Source organism: Zosterops lateralis (assembly GCF_965231275.1).
Source record: "Zosterops lateralis genome assembly, chromosome: 6".
In the NCBI taxonomy this organism is placed as follows: domain Eukaryota; kingdom Metazoa; phylum Chordata; class Aves; order Passeriformes; family Zosteropidae; genus Zosterops; species Zosterops lateralis.
Window position 1 is genome coordinate 35235827 of NC_139761.1, and position 15104 is coordinate 35250930.

General features: G+C 37.6%; 1 protein-coding gene across 5 annotated transcripts in view; it reads left to right on the top strand.

Annotated features, from left to right (window-relative positions):
- Positions 1-15104, top strand: part of SIPA1L1 (signal induced proliferation associated 1 like 1) — a 201548-nt gene that overhangs the window by 114203 nt on the left and 72241 nt on the right. For 4 of the 5 annotated variants that reach the window (XR_014590388.1, XM_083863666.1, XM_083863667.1 and 1 more), the window contains exon 3: positions 12577-14394. Coding sequence is in view for 4 of the 5 variants with exons in the window: in XM_083863666.1 (XP_083719792.1) it covers positions 12897-14394 (1498 nt within the window). In the remaining variant the exon portion in view is untranslated. Of the gene's footprint in view, positions 1-12270; positions 12288-12576; positions 14395-15104 lie in introns of those variants that run through there. The other variant, XM_083863665.1, reaches the window with a different exon arrangement.

The window sequence follows — 15104 nt, forward strand, 5'->3', positions numbered from 1 at the left end:
GTACTTTCTGTAGGTAATTTACTTTTGAAGCTTTAGTATTGGAATTTAAATTATTTCAAATCTGTTTTCATTTTATAAAATGTTTTTCATGCATGTGAACCAGGAACAGATGTAGATATTTCCTTTTACTGACCATGACTGGAGGAAAAAAAAAAATCACATGAAGCAAAAAGATTTTTCCATCACACTTCCTTAGATTATAATGAAGAAACCTCAAATGGAAATGCTGGATGGAGTATGTTTGAGATGTTTGGCTGGAGGCTTATTTTTGTGGTATCTGTGAGTTGTAGCCCAACTTACAGAAAAATGAATAAGTCTTGTAAGGAGTAATTTGGGTCTTGGGCTAGAAAGGCAGTTGATAAAAGACCTGCATGGACAGGTGGGCAGGTCAAACACATGCAAGTTTACTTATGCTTTGAGACAACTGGTAGTATCCAGCCATCCATCTAAATTTTCTTATTAGATTTAAAGATATATGGATGGAGTGCCAGTACTGCTGGCATATGTGTGCTTGTAATAGACTGATTCTTATTTAAATTGCAAAGTGTGTTTTTAGATGTTGCTGCCACCTTGCTTGCTCTTCTCAGTTTGTATCCTGATTTGCCAGCTTTACTGTCTGGATTCATGACTCGAATTGCTTATTTGCTTCTCCCTGGTATTGCAAGTTGGTGTAGGTTGCTTCACACAATGAGCACAGACTTCCACAATCACTCCTGAAGAGTTGACGTAGGTGGCCAGGTAGGTATGATTTTCCTGTTGTAGTTGCTGGAGATAACTCTCTGCTCCCAGTAAGTGACTGGTATGGCTATTTAATTTAAAATTTAAGTGCTGTCTACTTGGATGCTCTCAGTTGCTTTGACCTGGAGTCTATTGTAGGTCTGTAGAACATAAGGTACCTACATCATCAAACCTAAGGGTCTCATCTACCTGTTGGTCACTGCTGAGAGAATTTCTAAGTAACTTTCCTTGATTTTCTGCATATGAAGAGTTCTTCCTCTGTTTAAGTCCTGTGAAATCCAGCCTGAACGCCCACTCATAGCACAGCACTCACAAGAAGTGAATCAACTGAAATATTTATATCTACCTTTTCTAAACCATAAATGTTGCAATCATGCAGGACGTAGATTTCTGCTGAGTAACTGCATGCTTTTGCAGGTAGGTTTTTGTCCCTTTCTACATTATTTTATTTGTACTTGGAAGTATTTTAAATATAGAATGAAGTATTTTAGATATAGGTCTGGCTCTTACCTTGTGTCTTTGTGTACCTTCCCATATAGAAAAGGAGAATGCCATTGTAATACTTGTTCATTTAGCAGAGTACAAGGTTTCTGTAGTTGTACTCTGTTCCCTGCTACATTTTTGGAGCTCTTCCTGGGTTTATATGTAATTTTTTTCTTTTCACATTTAAAGCTTCAGACATCCTGTGCAATTTTTGAGGTTATATCGGTAATGGATGTAACACACTCATCTTTGTCACTTGGTGATAGAACACCTAGTGCTCTTAAACTCCTGTCAGTTGTATAATTATCCATATTTTTCTGATGTATTTTCATGCCCCAAAAACTGGTGAAGTCTTACTTAAAATCAACTTTCTTTTAGTCTTAATTTTAAATGACATTTTAAAGGAAAAATAACAAAAAAAAGTGTGTATATATATAATATATATACAATCCTGTGTGGAGGTTGAACTCTTTATTCCTTTATATTCATGAATATGGCATTTTAGAAAATATATGTGTAATGCATATATTTGGAAAATAATTGTGGTTGTCAAGGACAAAAAGCTTTTTATGTGTTTTGTCAAAAACAGGAAAGTGAATTATCCCCAGGGATCTCTGATGTCATGCCTGCTTATGTTATATAAGAGTTAGAGAAGCCTGAAAGCTGTTTCTTTATTCTGGTGGATTTATGATTCCTCATAAGGTTAGATTTACAGAGTATGTGTGTCAAACGGTAATTTAAGATGATTTTTTTTTTGGTCTGTGGGATGACCCTGTCTTTAACTCTGAAGGAAACCAAACTAGTAAACAGACATCTTCCTTGGATAAAGACCACAGCCTTTTTAGTTTAGGAGGATCTGTTACATTGGAGCACTGGGAAGGGTTACCATAAGCACTGCTCCAAAAATATGTGTCTGACTGAATCTGTTGCCATGCCTTCTATGTGAACAGCTTAATTGGCTGAAGAAAAACATTATTTCAACTGGTTGTTATTTTTGTTTGCTTGTATGGATAAAATAGGCTTCAGAAAACACAAAAGGTGGTTCCAAAAAGACGATTGCACCCAGTATTCAGTTCCCACTTTGGGGTGGAGTGTATGAGAGAAATGCAGCATGCAGTAATCCATCAATATCACTCTAACAGTAATCCAGGTGGTTGCTAGTGGCAGTCATTTTGGAATCCTTCGCAAATTGATACATAACTGATTTTGAAGCCTCTTTCAGTGTCCCATTGAAAGGACACCAGAGTTTGGCTTGCAAATGGGATTGCATGTTTGTGAGTTAAATGATTGCAGGCAAAGTATGAAGCTGATGGTCTAAGTGAAAAATGAAAAGAATGGAAAACATACAAAAATTAAGAGTTGCTAAAAATTATTATTGCTTATAAAATCTGTTGCTTACTAACTTTGTTTTGTCTTCTAAGATCAGTATCTAAAAAAACAGTTAACTTTTTTCTTTAAACCTTTTGTCTTAACCTCCTTTTATTAGGGGGGAGTTTCTTTCTTTTTACTTTTTGTTTATCTGCACTTCTAGATCAAGTTCTTTACACTGATATACCAGTATGTTTTCAAGAGCTTAGCAATACAGTAATACAAAACTTATTATTTAAAAAAGATAAATTGGCATATTGATGAAAAAATATTACTGAGTTTTTAGGTTTTTTTCTAAAAGAATTTTTAGTGGAAGACTGTGGAGGGTTCAACCTGATACATTTCAATTTGAATGTTGCACAATCATAGGATTAAGAAAAAAAAGAATTGTTCAAGTTTTTGCTACAATTTACTATCTTCTTCTTGGGTTTTTCATTGACTTCCTTTCTTGGTGTTGCACACTTGACTGAATGTGGCAGTCACTTGAAATGGAAACTGCTCTACTTCTTGCAAGGGTTGTTTGAGGATTACATGCTTTCTTATCTTTTCAAATATGTGAACTGTTAAAAGAATCTTTGTTGCTCTCTGTAGCCCTCGTATGACTTTATAGTCTGGACTGTAATTTTCAATATAGTTATTTTGTGTTTTCTTTACTTGGCTAAAGTTCAAATAATCTGAATACCTAATAGATTCATGCTGCAGGGCATGTTCCAGTTATGAGAGTCAAAATTTTCTGTAGAAACACAAAATGAATGTTTGATGGATTTGGCTTTAATTTTGTTTTCTTCATATAGCAGTAGTGAATGGAGTTCGTGAAGCACATTTACTAGTGTAAAACACTAGAAATTGTGGTAAGTCTTTAAATGACATGAGTGTTAATTACCATGTTTGCTCATGTTACCTTTAAGTACTTCTGTCTAGAAAAGCTTTGAAAATGTAACATTAACATCTTGTGTGTAAATATGTGAAAATGTATGTATACAAAAATATACATGATATATGTTGCTACACACAAAAGCAAAACATGTATTTTAGGGGGAACTATTTTAAGTTTGTATTGAAGTCTTTGTCATAAAAGAATACCATTTAGGTAGTTCAATTGACATTTTTAATAGGTCATTTGTGGGGAGGAAATCCCTTTCTTGGATGTGTACTTTTAAATGCTGTATTTCAGTAGTAGCTTAAACTTGTTTTTCACTTTGCAAACATAGTGTTTATCTGTGGAACTTCCAGTTGCCTTTTAAGTTTTTAAATTTTTTTTAATAAACAGGAAATGTTATAGATTCAAATAACGATCTACTTGGTGTTTTCACGTTAGCTGATAAGGAAGCAAATTCATTGAACACCTATTAGTTACTTGGAAGCTTCAAGAAATCATACTTTGTTTGATGAGATGCTCAGCTGTCTGTTGAATGGCTTTTATTGAGGGAGCAAATTGAGGTCTGAAATTCAAAACTGGTGGAGTTTGTTCTATCCTACTGGGGGCTGGGGCCAAAAAAATCTACGTGGCAGAGGGTCCCAGGGCTGAGAAGGAAGGCTTGCGCAGGGTGATTGCCAGCAATGCCAGCAGCTGGACTTAGAGTGACAGAAGACTGTGGGTGACTGGCTGCTGAAGGGGCCTGGGACATAAGCAAAGGAGTGGTGGTGAAGGCAAGAATTGATGAACATCTCTGGTGTGGATGTCTGGTAATAATCCCTTTGCTTGTAATTCTCCTGTCCAGCCCTGCAGCGGTACCTTTAAAGGAGGAGCAATAGTTGCAAGAGCATTTTCGGGAATGTGTGTGAATGTGAAAGGCTCTCTAGATGATTAATATCAGGGTTGTGGAAACAAAGCCTGTTAATTTTAGGTAAATTTTAACTTTTGCTCCTGAAAAGCTACTTTTGTTTCTCCCTTAAACACATGACTTAATGATCAGCCAGCCTATGGAGAAAGAGTGCTCTGTGAGGGTTTGAGAGCTGGATGACTTTTGTGAAGGCACCACCACAGCTCCTTGCAATTCTTTTACCAAATCATTAATTTAGGGAGAAGCAACTGCAGTGATAGAGTAAAGGAATATTAATGGTGTTGAGAAAAAGGTCTCAAATGCTAGCAAAATTACCGGCTTATGTTTTTTTAATAATTCTTTTATCAAGTTAGTGACACAGTCCAACACCTGTTACAAGAAAAATTAAATTAGTTTTGAGTTGCACTCCAGACTATGTGGAAGCAACTGGAAGTTGAGAGATAGTAGGTTAAATACCCTCTTTCCTCCTTTTCCAAACTGAGGTCTCATTCAACTCTGATGTTTGTGGCATGACATGAGACATGGTGATGACTGTGTTTGCCAAGTATGACCAGCATGAACGGAGCCATGGGAAGCAGCTCAGAGAACACAGGCAAAGTTCTATCTCTGTATTGCTACAAAGATATGTGGTAAACAAATCGTGGCCACACTGGAGGAGAAAGGACTTTTATGGGTCTTTGTGCTATGCAAACTCAGGAAAGGACATCCTTGGTACTTACTGGAATTTGTAGCTCTTACACTGAACTGTACCTAGGCCAGGAAGTATCAGCCCATTTTGGGAGAGGTTGTTTCTTGGTCTGGTGGCTTGGTGTGTGAGGGTTTTTTTTGTGTGTGTTTTTTGTTTGTTTGTTTGGGTTTTGTTTGTTTGTTTTTGTTTGTGTTTTTTTGTTGGTTGGTTGGATTGTGACTCTTCATAGGTCAGATTGTCACAGTATCAGATACTAGTCATTGATTAACTTGGACACTTGTCAGTAAAGCAACTTTTTTTATAAGATTCCCACACCAGGAATATTTCTGGAACCATTACCCAGGGATGCAATATAGCAACAGCCATGAGCTGAGAAATAGACATCCTTTTAAAATAAGAAAAGGGAGGGGTATAAATCCAACTGCTTTGTAGTTAGTAAAGATTTGCTTTCTTGAGAGATTGTATCTTTGAGCTGGAGTAATTTGCTCTCATGTTGCCACTGATACAGACTTGTTTCCTGGAGAGCAAGTACTCCTTTCAAATGTGAATTGTTATTAACAATTTTGTTCCAGGAATAGAATACAGTATAGCATACAGTAAGACATGTCATCATCTCTCTTTTAGATCCAATAAATTAGCTTTCAGGAAAGGGATTCTACACTTAATTAGCTAGATGAGTGACATTGTTACCAAAATGGAACATAAGTGTTGAAGTAGGAATGACCATGTGCAGTCCTTTTTTCACTCTTCCTTTTTGTCTCAGTTAAAAGGAGTTTTAAAGTATTTGTTTCAGCAACAGTTTCTTGTACACTTGAGAATTGTGATATCTGTGTCTTGATTAATGCGTATGAAATGGATGTGAAAACAGAGGATGCAGTTCTGGCTCTGAGATACTGTTTTGTTTGCTTGGTGAATAATGAATAGGAAATCATAATGGAGCAAAATGTGCTGAAGTGCACAGGTGGGAGTGAACTGTCCCCTGTGTTGCTGTATCTGTCTCAGTTTGATAGCTTTTATTATGCCTCATTTACCATCCGGTTATGTCACGAGCATTTACCACTGACTGCAGGAGATTAGGATTATTAAGTGTGACTTCATGGTCTTCTGCACAGAGAGGCCAGCTGGTTCACTGTGCTCTGAGCCAGCTGATGGTTTACAACCATGGTTACCAGGGCCTGAAACCTGGGGGAGCAAATTCAGTGGATGTGCTCATCTCAGCACCCTTTTCTAGTGACTGTGCATCCTCCGGATGTTCCACCGTGAAAGCAGAGAGAGCTTGGCGCTGTCTCTAGAGAGGCATACTGCAACAGTGCAGAAGTGCTGGTAGTGACTCACAGTAATTACTGTTACACCCTAAAATCAATGTAACCTTGCCTAGGTTCATGTGTATTTGCATCAGCTACTTCAGCAGAGAAAGAAGCTAAGAATAAAGCAGTGCTAAATCCTTGCAGGTGACATTGTGTGTATTGCAGCAGATGGCACCCAGTGTCCTCAGCACAAAGGTTTTCTTTGGATGGTTAGGGTGCAAGGAAACATTTAGAGAAAAAGGCAGAAACACATGTGAATCAGTGACAAATTTTGTGGACACATAAATTGCTGAAGTGGAGGGAAAAGAAAGGAAGGTTGAGGGAATCTGCCTGTCTATTCAGAGCTGACAGTTATCACAAATTCTGGTAACACAAAGCCAGCAATTCTGCTAAGTTTGAAAAAAAACCAAAAACTGGTAAGTTAGTAAAATACCAACACTGTTCTTTAAATAGATTTTCAATTGGTAAGAACTTCCTGAGAAAGATGAACCTTTTAGCTTTCCTGCAATTACAATGATGAAAGTAATCCTGGGAAGAAAAGGATAAAGTTAATAATAGGTAACCAGATAAAATATTTCAAAAGGCTAAATTGAATTTTTCTTCTCTGAGGAATTACTTTTATGAAATTAGACATTATTTTGTACATATAATAACTTAATTGGCTGATAGATTATTATTCCCTCCTGGGGTTTGATCTTTTATAATTCAGGTAAGAATTTGTGACACAAATAGATAAGTTTTCATATAAAAATGTTTTTCCTTGTTCTCATTTATTTTCCTAGTTTTAGAGGAGCTTCTGGTTTTCAGGGGCTTATACAGATGCCATTTCTTTTCCCAGTAAAAGTTAGCAAGGGTTGCTGCCAGTAAATGTGTGTTGTTGCACTGCATTTCATAAATAGGCTGTATCTTAGTAAACCTTGTGGGACAAAGATTATCTCAGTTAAGTTTTTAACAACTGCTTGCTGTAAAATGCTATTCTTATCTCCTTATCCTACGGTTTTGGTGGTTTTAAAGTATACCTGGATATATGTTGCATTTACCACCCTCTACTATATTTTACTGTTTGAAGTGGGGCAGGTGTGTGGTACGGAGGCTTGGTGAGTGAGCCTTTCCTAGAAGTTGCAACTGATTGACTCATTTCCAAATTTTTAATTTTAAAATGCCACATTTTAATGAGGACTAATGGTGAAGTATGAAGTCTTTCCTTTGGAACATTATGAATCATGAATAATTTGGTGCCCCCAAATCTATCTCTGTCAACATCAGACTATTAGGATCATTAGCACCCATGATTCTGGGATCTGGAGTCTCATCGTGTTCTCAGCAGATAAGATAAGAGTAATTGCTGAAACTTGTCAAGGAAGACTCAGTTGTGGATAAAACCACTACTTTGCAGGGGAAAAGAGTATGATTCCGCATAAACTAAAGCTATTAAAAACTGTCAAAAAGGTCTCTGAATTGATGTGTCAGGCATGAGCTCCTTTTCTCCATTAACTTTAGCAAGTAGTTGTTGAATTATCTTCTTTATCTAACTGGATCCAAGGTAGAAACTGATTACTGTGCAGTAGTTGAGCTTTTTTTACTATCCTGAACTGATTTGAGCGAGATATTTCTTCTTGATCAACTACTTGTATTTGCTGCTTTGTATTCCAGAGGTCTCGAGATGAAATCTTGACTGGTAGGTCTTCATTTTTCTGGGTGTCTGACTTAAGGCATGACAAATAAGAAGTCAAGATCCTCAACTTCCCTGCCTTTTAAGAATGATGGAGGTCTGCAAAACTATCTTGTAGTTCGTCTATGCAGTCCTTTTAAGTTTTATAAGTGTGGTTCTTTGTCCTACACCTAAACTTTGGCTTTGGAGGAGACAGCAAAGTGATTTTTAAAAGGAATAAATAGATAGCAAAAGAATGAAGATAGGTTTGTGCTCATTTTGAGCTGAGATTAGATACTTAGTCATCTGGTACTGATAAAAACCTAGAAATGAAATTTGTCTTAAGAGTCTGAGACCCATGTAGAACAGATACTTGGACTGCTTTTCTAATTATTGTATGCAATCTGATAAGCAAATAATTGGCTTTCTGATAATTCTCTTAACTCTCTATGCAGATTTTTAATTGGTATAATCAGTACTAAATTTTCATGACCCTTTCAGTAGTTTTTGCATGTGGTTTTCATTTACAGCTTTTTATGCGTAGCTGTTAATCTGATTTTGTCGGCCTCCCCTGTAAGTTGAGATGAATAGGGAAAGTGTACATTTTTGTGGTTATGTGAGTTTGTCCTCACCATATTCTGTTCACGTAGATATTCATAGCTGTACCTTCCGCTGTATTTTTTTCTGTATTGAAATAGTAACAAAGTAGAATTGTTCCTCTTCACAAATGCTGCTCTTGGCTTTAGAAGTAGGTATCATACTGCCTATCTTGTAATTATAACTAATTTTAATAGATTACATATTCTCTGTTAGCAATTTTGCTGCTTAATATTTAAGTTCTGGCATGTTTTTCTGTTCAAAATAACACCTGTTACTAGTGACTGATGGTCACTTAAATCAAGACTCGCTCTGTCTCTGATGCTGTCATGTTTTGCAAATAATGAATATGAGAAAAGGTTAAAGTACAGATTGTTGTTACTGTTTATTTTCATTAAAGCTGGTAACCAGTATACCCAGGACCTGTGCTTTAGGAATTTTTAATGTTATCAAATGTAATGTTTCCACTTTATTTTGATTGGAGCTAATCAAACCTTTTACATCAGACTGTTAGGTCTCAAATTAGACACCAGGCTGAGAAGGTCTAGAGAAATAAATATGGACAGGTGGTTGCAGTCTCCAAAAATTTTGACTTTATGTAGTGATTATTTCATATAGACGCAGTCAAGGGTAGGGTTCATTTTTTCAGAGTATGATATTAACTATTAACATAATGATTTATAACCTGTGTTCCAGCTGCTACAGCAGATGAAGGAGGACAGCTGCAAAAACCTGTAGAACATGAAACAGCTGGTCCCCAGAGTGAGACATCCATAAAGCTGAGTCAGGAACAGAGAATTTCCTCTGTTTCCTCTGGAAAATACACTGTGTGGTCACGTAACTAATGACAAAACCATGTATACAACAGGTCAAGATTGAGTTACATAGACCACTTAGTAATTTTTTTTTTTCATATGATTATAGATACGTTTGTGTATCTATATCCTTACTTAGGGTTGTTGTCCTGAAAAATTTTAGAGGAAAAAATATAATCTGGGGAGGTAGGGAGAACTAATGGTGATGTTTTTATGGTCAACACCAAGCTTGGGAATTTTTAGAGTTGCTGTGTGTACTTATGCCTTTAAGTTAATGAGAAACCTGTACTACTAGGTGATCTGTTTTGGTAGAACAGCATTTGGTGGGGAGGAGGTGTATACTTTGCGTTCAGAGATACTGATGGTGGAAGGAGAACAGAGAGGAACAAATCTTGGCTGTTACTGCAGATTGTGAAGAGGAACTTGTGGTAGTGGATGCTTGTACTGCTGCATGTTTTATGTTCAACTTTCAGCTTGACTTTTCCTTTATGATCCCTTTTAGCCTGGCATTCTCCTGCCCTAAATCCTTATTCATTTTCATTCTGTTTTCCTTCTGTCCTGCCTGTAAAAGCAAGCCTATATAGGTCCTTAGGAAGTGCTATGAAGTGTTGCCATTTCGTGCAGGTTAATAGTGCTTAAAAACTCTGACAGGCACTGTTGAAAAGTATGGGCAGAAGATGAGGTTATATCATGGCACACAGTGTTTGTGTTTTCCCTCACTTTATCTTAGGGTGCACAAAGTTGTTTCACCAGCCTGATTAGTTCTTAGGCTGAAGAGTGTTTGAAAATTGTACAAAGTTACAACTGAATATTCAGTAGTTTTCCAACAGTAGCATGGGTAGACTCCCTTTCTAAAGTTATTCTAATTATTTTACTGGAAAAGCTGCTGTCACTTGAGCAGTATTATTGACAGCACAAAGCTGAGTGCTGCAGCTGACACAACAAAAGGAAGGGATGCCATCCAGACGCTGACAAGCAGAAGGAGCAGGTCTGTGGGAACCTAATGAGGTCCAACAGGTCCAAGTGCAAGGTGCTGCACCTCGGTCAGGACAGTCCTAGACATGAGTGCAGACTGGGAGATGAACTTTTTGAGAGCAGCTATGTGGGTAAGGACTTAGGGGTGCTGCTGAATAAAAAGCTGTACAAAAGTCAACAATGCTGCAAGTGCAGCCCAGAAATCCAACCATATCCTACCATCCAACCATCAAATGCAGCAGGGCCGGGAGATTGGTCTCTCCCCTGTATTCTGTTCTTGTTAGACCCCACCTGGAGTAGTGCATCTGGGTCTGGATTCTTCAGGGCAATAAACATGTGGAACAGTTAGAGCAGGTCCACAGAAAGGCTGTGAATTAAGAGGGCTTGAGCAGCTCTTCTAAGAAGACAGATTGAGAGAGTTGGGATTGTTCAGCCTGGAGAAGAGAAGGCTGTGAGGAGACCTTACTGCAGCAGTTTTTAAAGACAGCTTTGAAAAAGATAGAGACTTTTTACCTGAGCAAATAATGATACCATGAGGGGGACAGTTTTAAACTAAAAAAATTAAATGTTTAAATTAAATGGTAAAAAGTTCTTTCCCTGTGAGGGTGGTGAGGCACTGGAACACTCTGGCTAGAGAAGTTGTGGATGGCCCATCCCTGGAGTTGTTCAAGACCTGATCTAGTGGGTGGCATCCCTGTGGCAGGGGTGTTGGAACTGGATGATTTTTAAGGTCCCTTCTAACTCAAACCATTCCATGATTCTCAGATTGAAGAACCGTTACAAGAAGAGCTGCTTTTATGTAAATAGCTGTGCAAATACAGTAGTACCCCGGGTGACTCGCACTGTTCTTGTTACGTGTGATGCAGTCAGCCAGCATTTTAAGTATTCCTTATGTGTTGAGTTTTATATTAAGAGCAGCTATTTTAAAGAGGTGCTTTATATGGCAAGTGAAATTTAAACATGCTGGCTTTGGAGGTGGAAAGTGCCCTGGCTTGGTATTTAATTAGTGTGGTGCAAAGTACTGTAGTTTTGAGACTGCAGAAAGTGCTGGTTTCCCTGGAAGCGTCAGAAAGCCTTGATTTTAGACAATACTGTATTGTCAGTGCAGTGCTGGTTCAGCAGCATCTCTGCACACATTTGGCAAATATTTAAAGGACACATTTTGTGTGATTGGTTCAGCCTTTGAAAATTATTAACTTCATTGTGTTAAAGGATGTACACAGTAATGCATGATTTTATCTTGACAATCCCATGCTTTTGTCTTCTACCAGCAAGGATGTATTTGTGGATTATGTTTTTTTAGCTCCTCAAAGGGCAGTGTACTAAAGGCTTTGTAATCACTTCTATACTGATGAGGTATGGGAAAGCATTTAATTTCTGTGACCTTGTGAAGCTGGAATAATACAGGAGCTGTGGTAGACAACATTTTATTAGCCAGGGAAATAAATGAAACTTTTCATATCAAGTTACTTAAAAGTATGTGTTTCTATTTAGCTTTAACTTTTTTATATGTTGTAAACTCTGGTCAGAGGTAATACATGCTTTCTGGACTATGCAGCTAATCTGAAAATAAGGCTGTGTAAAGCACAAAATAAATATTCTTGACAGCCATCTTCTTACAATTCTGTACACTTTTTGCTAACTAGCTTCCTTTTTTGTTTTTTTTTTTTTTTTAGTTAACATATCAGATATTTAGATTAATGGGAAAGTTGAACAGGTAGTGTTAATACCTAATAGCAACCAAGGATGTATGACTTGTAAATGGTAAATTCTTTAAAGTGGGTCTAAAAATCGGAGTCCTGATCTAGCTCTTAAATAATTTCTCCAGGAGAAATATATGCTGTATGTGTCCTAAGCCGAGAAGCTCCCTACTCGTGCTTTGTAAGTGTTCACTAACTCAACTAAAAAGTAACACTAATCTATTCAGAAGGAAAAAATTGTATTTGTTGGAATCAGAACCCAGACTTATTTTTTCAGAAGGCAACCCAACAATATCTAGAAAACTCCTCACCACCATATAACACAATGCTGCATTTTTTTGAGGTGATCAATGTGATTTAAAAAAGATTTGTTAAAGATATTAATTATGTGTAATAATTACCTTGATAGTGTCAGTTACCGAAAAAGTTCTGTATTAAAGAATTTATTATTTTCTCTCTCTTTTTTTCAGCTCCAGGCTTAAAAGAAGCAGAAGCGATTCAACTACAACTCTGATGTTTTGGAGCATGAGTTATGTTAAAACTATGTGTTGAAGCATGGCTGCTGCTTAAAATGCAGAAGTTAAAGAGAATTATTGCTTATTAAAACCTATTGACTATCTGAATTTTCTAGACCTCCTGCATTAAATGTCCTTAAATGTCCATGATTAAGATCTCATGCAACCATTGTGTATTTTGGAGACTATTCTCCAGAAGAAAACTGGGCATTTAAAAAGCAGAAATGACTGTGGTTTTTCTTGGAACTTACTGAGGTTGAACATACTGAAAGACCATGACCAGCTTGAAGCGGTCCCAGACAGAAAGGGCTGTTGCCACGGGGGTATCAGTCGGAACAGATGGCACCTCAAAAGTCCACTCGGATGATTTTTACATGAGGCGCTTCAGGTCCCAGAATGGCAGCTTAGGATCTGCGGTCATGGCACCAGTTGGGCCTCCTCGCAATGAGAGTTCCCATCACGTTACCTCTACCCCTGGAGTCCCTAAAATGGGGGTCAGGGCAAGGATTGCTGATTGGCCCCCAAGGAAGGAGAACATCAAGGAGACAAGCAGATCTAGTCAAGATATCGAAACATCAAGTTGCCTTGACAGCATGTCTTCTAAAAGCAGTCCTGGGAGTCAGGGAAGCTCTGTTAACCTGAATGCTGGTGATTCTGTCATGTTAAAGAGCATCCAGAGCACACTTAAAAACAAGACGAGACAATCTGAGAATCTAGACTCCAGGTTTCTTACACCTGATGGCTATCCCAGTTCCCCAAGGAAAGCTCTTCGCAGAATACGACAGCGCAGCAACAGCGACATCACCATAAGTGAGCTTGATGTGGATAGTTTTGATGAATGTATTTCACCCACGTTTAAATCTGGACCATCTCTGCACAGAGAGTATGGCAGCACATCTTCCATAGACAAACAGGGAACTTCAGGGGAAAGCTTTTTTGACTTACTCAAGGGCTATAAAGATGAAAAGTCTGATCAGAGAAGCCCAGGCTCAACTAAACTTGGTGAGCTTCTGATTGCCAGTGGAAGCAAGGGTTCAGGATTCTCTCTAGATGTGATAGATGGACCTATTACTCAAAGGGAAAACCTGAGACTCTTTAAGGAAAGGGAGAAGCCACTCAAGAGACGCTCAAAATCAGAGACAGGAGATTCATCTATTTTTCGTAAGCTGCGCAATGCCAAAGGTGAGGGGGAGCTTGGGAAGTCTTCAGATCTTGAAGATAACAGGTCAGAAGATAGCATTAAGCCTTGGACTTGTCCAAAGTGTTTTGCTCATTATGATGTACAGAGTATTTTATTTGATTTAAATGAAGCAGCAATCAACAGGCATAATGTTATTAAAAGAAGGAACACGACGACAGGTGCATCTGCTGCTGCTGTAGCATCACTTGTCTCTGGACCCTTGTCTCATTCTGCAAGTTTCAATTCTCCAATGGGCAGCACTGAGGACCTGAATTCAAAAGGAAGTCTCAATATGGACCAGGGAGACGATAAAAGCAATGAACTAGTGATGAGTTGTCCTTATTTTCGTAACGAGATTGGTGGGGAAGGGGAAAGGAAGATCAGCCTTTCCAAATCTAATTCAGGTTCCTTCAGTGGGTGTGAAAGTGCCTCATTTGAGTCGACTCTAAGTTCTCATTGCACAAATGCTGGAGTTGCAGTTCTGGAAGTTCCCAAGGAGAATCTGATTTTACATCTAGACAGAGTGAAAAGATACATCGTTGAACATGTAGACCTTGGTGCATATTATTATCGAAAATTCTTCTACCAGAAAGGTAGGTAAATTTCTTTTCTCCTTGAGTTTTAAGAATGATTTTTTTTGTTTTCCAAACATGAAAAATTCAGTTGATACTTAAAGTATTTGCAAGAATTAGGGATTTCTTTAATATGGTGTATTTTACTGATGGTATGTGCTATATCTAATAGTCTTTCAGAGTGTTGGAGTATAAGAATGTTGAGAATTTTATTGCTGATAGATGTGGTAGCAATGACTACAAAATATGAATGTCTTGAAACGCAGCTTTGGGTATCCAAAGGAGTGGGCAGGGGTTGACACTTGAAAGATTGAAACAAGAAAATCCTAAAATATGAGAACTTTCTTCCCACTGTGCCAGGAGTTGATGTACTGAGGATGTAATGGAACGTGCATCTTGGACAGTTAACATTTACAATAATCTTTGGGCATACTAATTAGTTTAATAATATTTTTCAAAAATTTTCAAAGTAAATAATACAGGAATAAAGATATGTATAGGTATAATATATATATATTATACCTATAGATATCTATATAATACATATCTATATGTCAATATCTATCTATATATATCTGTGTATCAAAATATGCACAAATGCCTGTTTCAATGCCAACAGTGTATCTGAAAAACCAGAGTGCAGTTCTCTTATCACATGGTTCTGCCCTGAAACCAAGGATTATAATTTCCATTGGACATATATGGGAGGGAGAAAAAAGCCCAAGGCAACA